The sequence below is a fragment of the Eubalaena glacialis genome, chromosome 4 (genome assembly GCF_028564815.1).
Source record: "Eubalaena glacialis isolate mEubGla1 chromosome 4, mEubGla1.1.hap2.+ XY, whole genome shotgun sequence".
Taxonomy (NCBI): domain Eukaryota; kingdom Metazoa; phylum Chordata; class Mammalia; order Artiodactyla; family Balaenidae; genus Eubalaena; species Eubalaena glacialis.
In genome coordinates, this window is record NC_083719.1 from 34,232,258 (window position 1) to 34,244,504 (window position 12,247).

General features: G+C 39.7%; 1 protein-coding gene across 1 annotated transcript in view; it reads right to left on the minus strand.

Moving 5' to 3' along the window:
* The window catches only part of C6 (complement C6), an 89,031-nt gene that overhangs the window by 20,746 nt on the left and 56,038 nt on the right, over positions 1-12,247 (minus strand). Inside the window, exons 11-15 of the mRNA XM_061187744.1 lie at positions 10,056-10,281; positions 8,950-9,121; positions 8,495-8,606; positions 5,195-5,327; positions 4,102-4,290 (exon numbers count right to left, since the gene is read on the minus strand). Coding sequence (XP_061043727.1) covers positions 4,102-4,290; positions 5,195-5,327; positions 8,495-8,606; positions 8,950-9,121; positions 10,056-10,281 — 832 coding nt within the window. The remainder of the gene's footprint in view (positions 1-4,101; positions 4,291-5,194; positions 5,328-8,494; positions 8,607-8,949; positions 9,122-10,055; positions 10,282-12,247) is intronic.

The window sequence follows — 12,247 nt, forward strand, 5'->3', positions numbered from 1 at the left end:
TGGATGAACTTGAGACATTTTAAGCACATAAAATGGATGATATTGCATATTGTGGGTAAGTTATGAGAACTGTCAAGTATAATTCTTAGGTTTATACTTTGCATAAGAGAATAGATATTGGTGCCTTAACTGAAACAGAAAATACTAGAAGATGTTAGTTGTAGGGAAGCTACGGTGATGACTCAAGAATTCCTCTCTGCACATGTTGAATTTATAGTCTCTTTAAGACAGCCAAACAAAATAGACACATAGGAATTTGAATATTCAAGTCTAAAACTCAGTGGAGAAGTCTGTGATAAAGATTTAAATTTGTTATTAGCCTATGGAGGAACCATTGATGCTATGGGTATGGGTGAGATTCCCCAGCAGGAGAGTGTAGCATGAGGTGAGGGGACAGATCTGAGCCTTGAGGAACTCCAACATTTAAAGTCCATGCAAAGGCAGGAGCCTGCCAAAAATAGAGGGCAGCAGCCAGAGAGGTAGAAGCTAAACCAGACAGCGTTGTGTCTTGGAAGCCAGGGAAAGAACAAATGTGCAGAAGAAGGTCAACACTGTTGAATGCTGCTGAGAGGGCAAGGCAGATGAGGACCAAAATATTGTCTATTCTGTTTAGCAATATGGATGTCAGTGACAACAATCGTGTGAATTGATTTGGGGGGATAATGGTTTGAAAGTCAGATTTTTCTTATAAGAATAATCAATGAAGAAGTGCAACTCCCAAATGTAGTTATTTATCCCTGCATGATATTCTAGATATTAGGATGTTATGTGGGAAAAGAAAATAGAATGAAAACAGCAGTAGTACCCTAATAGTGGGAAAGCAGACATTAATCAAACAATCACAGTGATGGGTCTATAATTAAAGGCAGAGATAGGTATTTTGAAGAAATACAGTTCCAGGAGATCATATCACCAAAAAAATCCAACTGAGAAATGTAAGGAAGATCTATAAGGAAATGATGCTTGACCTAAGATGAGCAATTGAATAGTCTGTATGAGAGGAAGGGAGATTAAAGTAGAAGGAAGAACACTTGGATATATTATATAGAAGGGGGAATCTTGGTTATCTTTGCTTATGTTCAGGCTCATCCAGAGAAGCTTTAGACTGGTTGAATTAAACCTGGAGCTGACATCCTGAGCTTCCTGGATGAAACACAGTCTAGTCCCTGGACTGGATCTGACTCATCAGGCATCCACAGAACCACAGTGGCCTCTGTAAGCAAATAATTGTCAAAGGAGGGCTGTAGGCAGGTATATCAGGCAGGAGGTTTGGTAGGGAAGGAGGTTTATGTTAGAGGCAAAAATAAAGATTTAGAAAATTGGTAGGTTTTCTTCTTTGCTGCTATGAATTTCCATTCCCTATTATTACCCTCTGTTAGGACTCTCATTCCATCTGGTGAAATTTGGCTCAGAACTTTCATGAACATGGAGACCTATAGCTGCTTGTAAGGTCTCAGATACTAAGATTTCCATTGACATGGGCTTGTTTTTCTTTGGTTTCTGTGTGGCTATGCCTCTTTGGCTTTTGTAAATAAATCCACGCTTAGGTCAAGGAAGGACCCTAAGCTATACATTGTTTCCAAAGAGCATCAACTTTCAAGCGCACAGAGCATTGTTCCCTCCCTACCAATTTGACATTATCAATGATCACCTGCAAGGACTCTTTGCTACCTCACTAAGCGTCAGGTGGAAGCCCAAACTGGCCCTCAGCTGCCCATGCTGCCTGCCCTGCACAGTTTGTGAGTAACATGGAAATGAGAACATTGCGATTTTTAAGTGCTGAGGGCAAGGGGATCTTCTGGAGGTGTTGATTTCTTAGATGAAGGGAAAAAACTAACAGTGGAGGTGTGCAGCATCTCATTTCTTCAGGAAGCAAAATTCTTTTTCACGTTGAAAGAATTAAAAGTCTTCCTGGCCAACCAATGACCTGAAGTCTCTTTATCACACAGCTCCTCCCACATTGACAGAAAAGAGTGTTCAGTTTTATTGATGATTTTCTTTCTTTTTCTGTGACTCCCTTCATTGATCTTCCTGCCAACGTTGTTGAGAGAAAGTATATGAGATGGGATATTTCTTTCCTTTATCTCAATGTAGAACATTTCATTATCTCTCAGTTTGGATTATAATTTTAATTTCTTTTCCAAACACGGAGACATGCGTGCATTTGCGTGTGTGTGTGTGTGTACATATGCTGTTATTTTTATAAAGAGGAGGATGCTACCTAAGATGCCCAGAGGATCTTAACTCTCTAAACCCTGTGGTCCCCAAATGCAGTCATACCTCTGACATATATGATCAGGAGTTGAGTGAAACCAAGCCACAATACTAACCTGAAGTTCTCACAAATTTCCATGTGGTCTCTTTATCAATAGTTTTAAGGTTATATAATAGGTTAAGTTTCCCCTTTTCCTTCACACATGGTAAAAGCCCAGAAGAGGATAAAGAAGGCAAGATGGCAGAGAGCTTGAGGAATTATCAGGGCTGCTGCACAGTTCTTGTTTGACCCAAACTGTCTGACTTTGGGTCTAATTTAGCCTCTCTGTGCCTTTGGGTTTTTTTTTTTTTTTTAAATTTAATTTATTTATTTATTTATGGCTGTGTTGGGTCTTCGTTTCTGTGCGAGGGCTTTCTCTAGTTACGGCAAGTGGGGGCCACTCTTCATCGTGGTGCGCGGGTCTCTCACTATCGCGGCCTCTCTTGTTGCGGAGCACAGGCTCCAGACGCGCAGGCTCAGTAGTTGTGGCTCACGGGCCTAGTTGCTCCGCGGCATGTGGGATCTTCCCAGACCAGGGCTCGAACCCGTGTCCCCTGCATTGGCAGGCAGACTCTCAACCACTGTGCCACCAGGGAAGCGCTGGTTTTTCATTGACAAAATAGGCTCAATCATATCTGAGCTCAGAGAGATCATCAAGGATTCTCTGATTAAAAATTAGACTTTATTTGAAAAAGCATGGTGAGAAATTTGGAAGATATGAATTAGTAGAAGCTCCCTTAACTGTCCTCCAAGTAACCAACAGGCCAGACTAACCAGGGTGTTCAGCTGCTCCGTGCCAGCTGCCTGTCTAACACTGAACTGCAAGTTTTACAGGCTCCTCTCTGCCACAGCTTCACACTTCTGCCCTCACCAGGCCAGCTATAGACTTACCAAGAGTCAGTTTTGTTTGTTTCCAAGTCTATTTATGCCAGTTACTATTGTAATTGTGTAAGTTGATTAAACATATCAACTGATAAAGGAGGAAAAAAAGTTGTTTTTATAAAAACTAAGTTGAAAATGCTGAATAATTGAAAGTGGTTTGCAAAAATTTTGCTTGGAATTAATGTGGATGAGACTACTATAAAAGATTAAGGAAAAATAAAAGCATTTTGTAGTCAAATTTGCTGCAAAAGTTGCCTTTAAGCTTTCATCTCTCTTCAAAAGAGAGATAATTCTCAACTTCGTCTGTATCTGGATTAACTCAGAGAGATTTTATACAAACACAAAATATTGGGCCCTCCCAGCTCAATGGCATCAGAACCAGGGGATGGGACTTAAGCAGAGGTGTTTCTTAAAGAAGTGCCGCACTTGGAGTTAAAAAACCCACTGTCTTAGAGAAACTGATATGGGATAACATAGATGATGAATTATGTATTTGTTTTATTCGAGAAAGAAATCTTGGAACTCAAATCAGGAGACCCTTTAGGAACTAAGAGGTTGGTCCTATGTCAGAAAATTGGTGAATATTTGTGTATTTCTATGTTCTAAGTTAAAATAAAATGTTTAATTAAAAAGTAGTGTGGACTAATTTTCTATGGCTCTCCACTTGAACTAAATTTTCAGTTAACCATCAATTCTGATTTTTTCATATGAGAGCACTTGCGCTCCCTCAAAATAGTGAAGTATTAAATTGGAAAAGAAAACTGACCTCACTGTCTAAGATATGAAGATATCCACTTGACCAATAGCTACTTATGTGCTGCCTGACCTCATCATCGACATGGGGTGAAATACAACCCAGCCCGTCAGTGGAATCTTCTTAAGAAATAGCTCCTCTGTAGATGCTACACGACCAACCACAAAGGACACCACCTTAGCAGACCCCAGTATCCTGAGCAGCTACTCACCTTTTTCACAGGTGAGTGAGCTTGAAATGGGAGGTGTCCAGGAATCCCCACTGCATGTGTACCTTGATGGCCCAGCAACAACAAAGCCTCTGGGGCAGGTTAGCTCAATGGATTCACCAATTTTATATAACGTCTGAAATGGTGACAGTGTCAGTACTTCCTGCACCACTGGCTTGAGGCACTCTGTCCCTGCAGAGAGAGAAATATTTCAGATGTATTTGGTGGAGCAGAATACTCAATGGATACAGGCAGATTTTGTGCAATCCAAGAAGTGATTTTAATGTGATTTACCGCATTTCAGCTTTAATGCTGCCTTTTGATGAGAAAAACTGGGGGTTGAGGATCCCAGTTGAGAAACTGGGAAACTGTCTTTAGTTCCATTAACTGAAGAACTTGCTAAGGAACTGGCTTCAGATACTCCTAACTTTCATTACATCATTGGGACCTTTTCAAGAAATAATCTTTTCCACTCTCTTCCCCAGTGAGTTTTCCCAAAAGCAAGTCACCACCTTGTGGGTGACACAGAGACAGGATGTTCTAATTGACACTGGTCTCAACTCTGTGTCATGATATTCCAGAATAACTCTTTGGAGTCCCCATCTGAGCCTTGTGTGAATTGCATTTTGACTTTCCTGAAGCACGGGTATGTGGGGAGCCTGCAAACTCCTCCTCTCTCTTTGAGCAAAGGATGTGGGTGTGCTCCAAGGAGAAAATTGCATTTCACAAAAAATCCCATCTCTGATACACAAAGAGTGTAAGTATCAGCTTCCTGGGACTCATTATTTCGCATCTCTTTGTACATCGGGCGAGGCAGATGCCTGTGGTTAGATGCAGTTAGCAGACTTCCCAGATTTCTTCTCAAGCACATGCCTCACAGTCCTGCTAATACGCAGGGGCAGGAAAACTAAACTATGAAGATAGTTTGAAATCTAATTTGAGCAGATGAATCCTACTTTCTGCCTTACTAAACCTTTTCACCAGAGTTACTAAAAAATATTAAAGTGTACTAATCTAAGGGTGTGACTTTGCTCTATTTATTTGGGGCACATCCATTCTCTAGCGGAGTCATGTGGAAGGCCTGCCCAGTTCTCACGTTGGCATTCCACATCTCCTCGCCTCCAGGTTCTGTCTGGTAAGCAGCTGAAGTACTGGTATCCAACAGGTTTGAAACCAGTAAGGCATATGATTTCCACTTCTTCCCCAACGGAATACAGTTTCTTTTCATTCTAGAATTAAAACAGAAATCAGCACATTACTAATGTTATGAATAATACCTTCAAACACCTTGGGGTCCTCCTGGATTCTTTCTGTTCCTTCAATCCTGTATCTACTCAGAGTCTACTCAATTTCTACTTCTAAATATCTCTCAAAATTCTCTCCTTTCCTTTGCCGTTATCATTGTCTTTGCTCACAGCATGTATTATCTCTTACCAGGACAACTATCTAATCGGTCCCTCTTCTAATCCGTCTTCCATATTGCTGCTTAAATTGATTAGAATATATATATTTATTTTAATTCATAACTTGCTCCCCTCTGTATATGAGATGGCTTACTATTGCAAGAAAAAGAAAACTATATATATATCCTGTAGTGCCTATAAATGGAATAAAAAATGTATCCTGCATACGCAGAAAATATATGCAGATGCTATGGTAACACATTGACTACAAATCATTTGAAAGTGTTCCTAATAACCTATTGGTCATCATATACTTTCCCAGTTAATGTGTAATTAAAGTACAACTCCTGGCATTTGGGGGTCACTAAAAGATTATAAAGATAAGATGGGTTTTATATTCTTAGCTTGGAATATGACATTTAACCCACTTTCCCATCCTCACCTCTTGCCATTTCCTCCCATAGAACCTATGCTCTAGCAAAACAAAGCCATCTGCTATTCTTTGCACATAATACTCTCTTTCATGCTTCCCTGTCTTTACCTGGCTGTTCCCTCTATCCTCAACATCTTGTCTCTTCCGTTCTCTCAAGACCCAACTCAAACAGAACTTCCTCTGTGGAAAATCTCTTTCATTTCCCCAGCTTCATCAGGTGTACCATCTTTTCAGTTTTGGGGGGAAACTTGTACAAAGCTCTAATTTATGTTTATCACATTTATCATCCCCGCCCCTACACTTGAGTGGCACTTCTATTACCAGGTCTCCCCTCACAAACCTTTACACGGGGCTTAATAACTCTTTGCTGAAAAAATGCAAACACTCTCCTTCTTAGGAAGCCATAATGTAACAGTAATGTAACTCTTTCCTTACAGAGTGGGAGACAAGTACAAAGAATTGGCTAGGAAATTATTCTTTGAGAATCGAAGTTGGGAATTTTGAGGGAGGTGAAGGCTCAATCGTCAACATTTGTTATTACTTGGCCACGTGATTCAACTTTTCTCCTAGAAGGTGATTAATTTCCTGAATACAAAAAAGAGCATTCCATCTTTGGTTATTATGGGTATGGCTGTGTTTCCAAGGGAAATGGCATGGTGACTAGTATTAATGATCTAGATGTTTTATTCAAAGGCTGCACATTTTTCCTGCACATTCATCCTGAAATAAATTATTGTCATAAACTTCTGCTTCCATTTCTTTTATGAAGCTATAACGTATAAGTGTATGTTGCAACCATCAAGCTTTGTCCGACATATCTGCTAGACTGACTAAACAAGGACCCTTACCCAAAGTCACTGTCACTTGCCAATGGGGGTAGGACTTGTGTCTTGGTCACTAAAAAGATATCTTCACGTGCAATGACATGATTGCTCTAGCCTGGAATGAGGCATACCTGCCTCTGTTTGACTCCATATAGGGGCATTTTGCTAGTAGGAATCTAGAAGGTACTCAGTAGGAAAAGTTAAAATTGTATTACTTTTGAGCAAAAACTATAGTCAGGTAGGAATTAGGCCTTTAATAAAGAACAAATTAAAACAAGGAGTGAACTTATTCATGGAAATGGAAACATATAATCTAATTTTGTAAAGAGTAATTAGAAGAATGAATCACTGTTTAAACCCTTTGTGTGTTTTTAAAATTAGAATGTCAATCATTTTAATACTTTATTTAAGCAGCTGGCACAAACGGATTAAAAATTATTTAGGTATCTGGATCTGACAAAATGTAATTCTGAGGATACTGTTGTAGGGCAGGGACTGGAAAACTTTTTCTATAAAGGGCCTTGATCGTCAATTGCAGGTCAGGCAGTGTCTGTCACCTTGTGTCACAGTTGCACAAAACAGCTATGGTCATTATGTAAACAAAGGAATGTGGTTGTGTTCCAATAAATTTCATTAAAAAAAGAAAAGAAAAGAATACAGAGGGCAGGCCAGATTTGGTCTGTGGGTCATAGTTTGCTAACTCTTATTCTAAAGGATTTGTTCCCAAAGTGTGACTTCTGACCTAGCAGCATCGGTATTACCAGGGATCTTGTTAGTTATGGAAGTTTCTGGGCCCTGCTCAAGACTAGCCTCTAGTGCATCTGGAGAGTGAGAATCTCTGGTTCTAGAGTAAAGACTAATCGACATTACTCCCCCTCCAAAATATTTCCTCCCTCTCACACCTTTAGGCCTGGTACCTTATACTTGAACAGAAGATGAATGAACAGGGAAGATACATTAGCCCAGACTATGTTCCATGGATATTTATTTGCTGGCCCTGGAGAATCGAGGGTTATTGATTTTTGATCATAAATATGATACAGTTGGAAACAAATGAAAGGCTTTACTGGGTTTAAGAAAGGTAAACTTTTTTAAAAAAAGGTAAAATTGATTAGGACACATGCCTCCTGTGATCAATTTTAAATATTATTTATCTCCTGAAAGTTTAATCTAAAGCCACAGAATTGTCTAACAAAAAGTATTTAGTTGTTTTTAATCATAGAAACATATAGTGGTTTAATGAAAAAAGATAAAATTAAAAGGTATTAAAACTGTACTGACTGCCTAAGAATTCTATAGGTTTTTAACCTAAGAAGCCATTACAGACTCAACACCTCCTATGTTACAGTCAAGACTAGTTTGTTTCTCTGATAACGTGCCTTAGATAGGGGGTTAGTTTGCTCAGATTCAGAAATAAACAGTCAGATCTTAGTTGCAGATTCCTACAGAAGTCATCCAAACCATTCTCCACTCACATAAATGTACCGCCACATGAGTTAGTAGTGTCAAGGCACACAAAAGTGTGTGTGTTAGTTTGGTCTAACGACCAGCTATGAGGACACCTCCAGGGAATTCACAGGGAAAAGTGATGGAGCCTTTCTAAATATTCCTTTTTACTTTTTAAGTCAACAAGTTATTAAACTAAGAAAAAAATAACTCTAAATAAAAGAAAGCACATGTTTCTTAACTTCTATTTTTTTGGATTCCAAACCTAAAGTAAAGGTCAGGATGCTTACCCGGATAAATGCATTTTCTGGAGGGACTGGTTGAGGACACCCTGAATCTGATTCTAATTCAGGGAGGTCTATTTCTTTCACTTCGTCATCATCACTGATGCATGGTTGCCCGCTAAAAGGGAAAAATAAACGTGTGTATAAGACAATAAATATGTGTATATATATATATATACACACACACATTTACATGTTTATATATATACATATATGCACGCGTATGTACACATTATATATGTGTGTATATATATATATATGTATATAATACATTTAAAAAAGAGAGAAAACAGAGAGGAAAAGGGGTAGCAGCCGATCTAACACCTCACTGATATGTTGTGTTGGAATAGGCAAAATTCTAATCTTCTTTACTTAGCAGTAAGAAAATAAATATCTTAACTGTCTAGTTTAGTAGCGGTGTCGGGGGAGATGCCCCGCTCTCTCCCCATACCCATCCTTACTCGTTCTGCATTATGGAAAATGTGCAGTGCTCCTCTTGCCGCCTCTCCCCCTCACAGCTTTTCCCTCCTTGCTGGGGGGCGGGGTGGTTGCATTCTCGGGTTCTCGATCTCTTGTAAGTAGCATCACACGTGCTCCAGGAAGACCAGCAGCCCCAGTTCCCGTCTACAGCATCTGGAACACAGGAAGACCCACCCACCGATCATGGTGCCTCTGGGAGAATTGGGGCTTTGAAGCCAGGTCAACTGAGCTTCCTCACAGTTTAGCTGTGGGAGCCTTTGCGGAATATCGTAGGGTTATTGTGAGGATTAAAAGAAATTATCTGCGCAAAGGGCCTGACATATCACCTGATTTCCCTTTCTTGTTCCCACAGCCTGAATAAAATGGCAACAACTATGAATCGTTTTCAACTATCAGCAACATATCACACACATACATATATACATAAATATATGCATACATATGAACTTCTTCCAAATAGAATATATATAAAATTACATTTTTAAAGGTAATAGACTATATTCTTACTCCCATGACATATCCTCTTTCTAAGGAGGGTTAGAGGTAACCATGAACATTGCTTGGTCCTGTATGAAAACTTTGGTTGTGTCTTAATTTATCCCTTATTACAAGCCACTCTCATTCTACATTGTAATGCACAAGAGGTTTATAACAAGAGCATCACATATTTTACTTTATAGTGTGTTTTATTATTTTATTTATTTTATGTTATAGGCATTGTGCTGTATATATATATATATATATATATATATATATATATATATATACACACATATATAATCTTTGGGTATATAGTGGCATTATCCCCATTTTATGGAGAACAGATTGAGGCATAGAGAGGTTAGGTGACTTTCCCAAGGTCACATAGCTGGTAGGTTACAGTTGAGATTCACACCAGGACTGTTTGACCTTTGAGTCTAACTTTCTCCAGGCCTATTTTCCTTGTGAGTTTGCATAAGGTGGAAATTGCTTATGCAGTTCTCTTATGCAGAGAAGTTTTGTTTTGTTTTGTTGTTTTCATTGACCAACCTACAATACGTTTGGGAGGGGAAAGCTTCCTACCTCATAGCAAGTTACTGACACTTACTAGATTTGTAATCCGGAGAGCGCCTCTCACAGTTCTCACCGTAGGTGCCGCTCTGGCACACGCACAGACATTCGGTCCCTGAGAGCGTGGGGTGGCCGTTATTAGGGCATCGAGCACATTGGCAGGGGTCAAACTTGGCTGCATATTCTTGATAAGCTCTCCTGAGGTTGTTCCGTCTTGTCACCGCACAGGGGATATTTCTTACCAGGTCTGTGATGGGAGCAAGCTAAGAGCAGATGGGAGAGAGGAGGTCCAGTCAGAGTCACATCTCTTTGGCATATGTTGTCATCATCGCCCAGTTCCCGTGGAATGAGAGGCAAGGTCTGGAAAATCCCACACTTCAAAGGGATTGTTGTAGAATATGGTATATCTGTCGATTGGACTAGTGGAGAAAAGCCCTCCCCATGAGGGCGGGGGAGCTTCTTTCCCTTCTACAGTGGGTAGTGCAGCTATCTGCAAGATTAGCTGGCTTCTGTTGTCCCTAAAGCATGGCAGGTGTAAAGTATCTGGAGCTTACTTTCCCCGGAATTCTACTATGGAGGAAGCCTCACATGAGGGGTCGCTTACTTGGATTTACATCGACTTGTTTATTAAGCATCAAATGCATGCATCAAAGTACTGAGAAAAGTGACCAAGAGTTAGGCAGCTCAGGAATGCTTTGCTGAAGGCTCATCAAGTTTGACTCAAGGAGAAAAATCTGGAAAGGGTGAAGAGAGGCTTTCAGTGTTCTTTGTTTTTCCAGGGACAGTACTACTGGCTTTTGGTGGAACCGGATGAGAAAATGTGGAGAGACAAAATAGAGAAATGAACTTGCTGGTAGGATCAATAGAAGAATTACAGTAACAAATATGGAGCTAACACAAAATCAGGGCTCATTTTTTTTTTAACATCTTTATTGGAGTATAATTGCTTTACAATGGTGTGTTAGTTTCTGCTTTATAACAAAATGAATCAGCTATATGTATACATATATCCCCATATGCCCTCCCTCTTGCATCTCCCTCTCACTCTCTTTATCCCACCCTTCTAGGTGGTCATAAAGCACCGAGCTGATCTCCCTGTGTTATGCAGCTGCTTCCCACTAGCTATCTATTTTACATTTGGTAGTGTATATATGTCCATGCCACTCTCTCACTTCGTCCCAGCTTCCCCTTCCCCTTCCCCGTGTCCTCAAGTCCATTCTCTTCGTCTTTGTCTTTATTCCTGTCCTGCCTCTAGGTTCTTCAGAACCATTTTTTAAAAAAATTCCATATATATGTGTTAGCATATGGTATTTGTTTTTCTCTTTCTGACTTACTTCACTCTGTATGACAGACTCTATGTCCATCCACCTCACTACAAATAACTCAATTTCGTTTCTTTTTATGGCTGAGTAATATTCCATTGTATATGTGTGCCACATCTTCTTTATCCATTCATCTGTCGATGGACACTTAGGTTGCTTCCGCATCCTGGCTATTGTAAATAGTGTTGCAATGAACATTGTGGTACATGACTCTTTTTGAATTATGGTTTTCGCAGGGTATATGCCCAGTAGTGGAATTGCTGGGTCATATGGTAGTTCTATTTTTAGTTTTTTAAGGAACCTCCATACTGTTCTCCATAGTGGCTGTATCAATTTACATTCCCATCAACAGTGCAAGAGGGTTCCCTTTTCTCCACACCCTCTCCAGCATTTATTGTTTGTAGATTTTTTGATGATGGCCATTATGACCGGTGTGAGGTGATACCTCATTGTAGTTTTGATTTGCATTTCTCTGATGATTAGGGATGTTGAGCATCCTTTCATGTGTTTGTTGGCAATCTGTATATATTGTTTGGAGAAATGTCTATTTAGGTCTCGCAGGGCTCATTTTAATTAACATTTTAAAACCTCAGAGGAATGACTCTCTAATACAGTGTATGACTCACAAGTGCCCAGATGGGCAGCTGGACCTCATTTTCCTACCATAACCTGTAGAGCTCCAAGTATCTTCATGCTACATGTAAATCATTCTACCTTCATGATGATTGAACTCCTTTATTTTCATTTAAATGAAATGAGCAGAATAGCTCCTTAAGGGGCTTTTTAAAATGTGCTTATGTTTTAGGCAAAACTGGCTCAAAGTGGCATATGACTGATTTGTGGACAAAGTATTTCATACCTAATAAAAATCACCCTTTAATGTAATTACAACAAATATAAGGCTGGT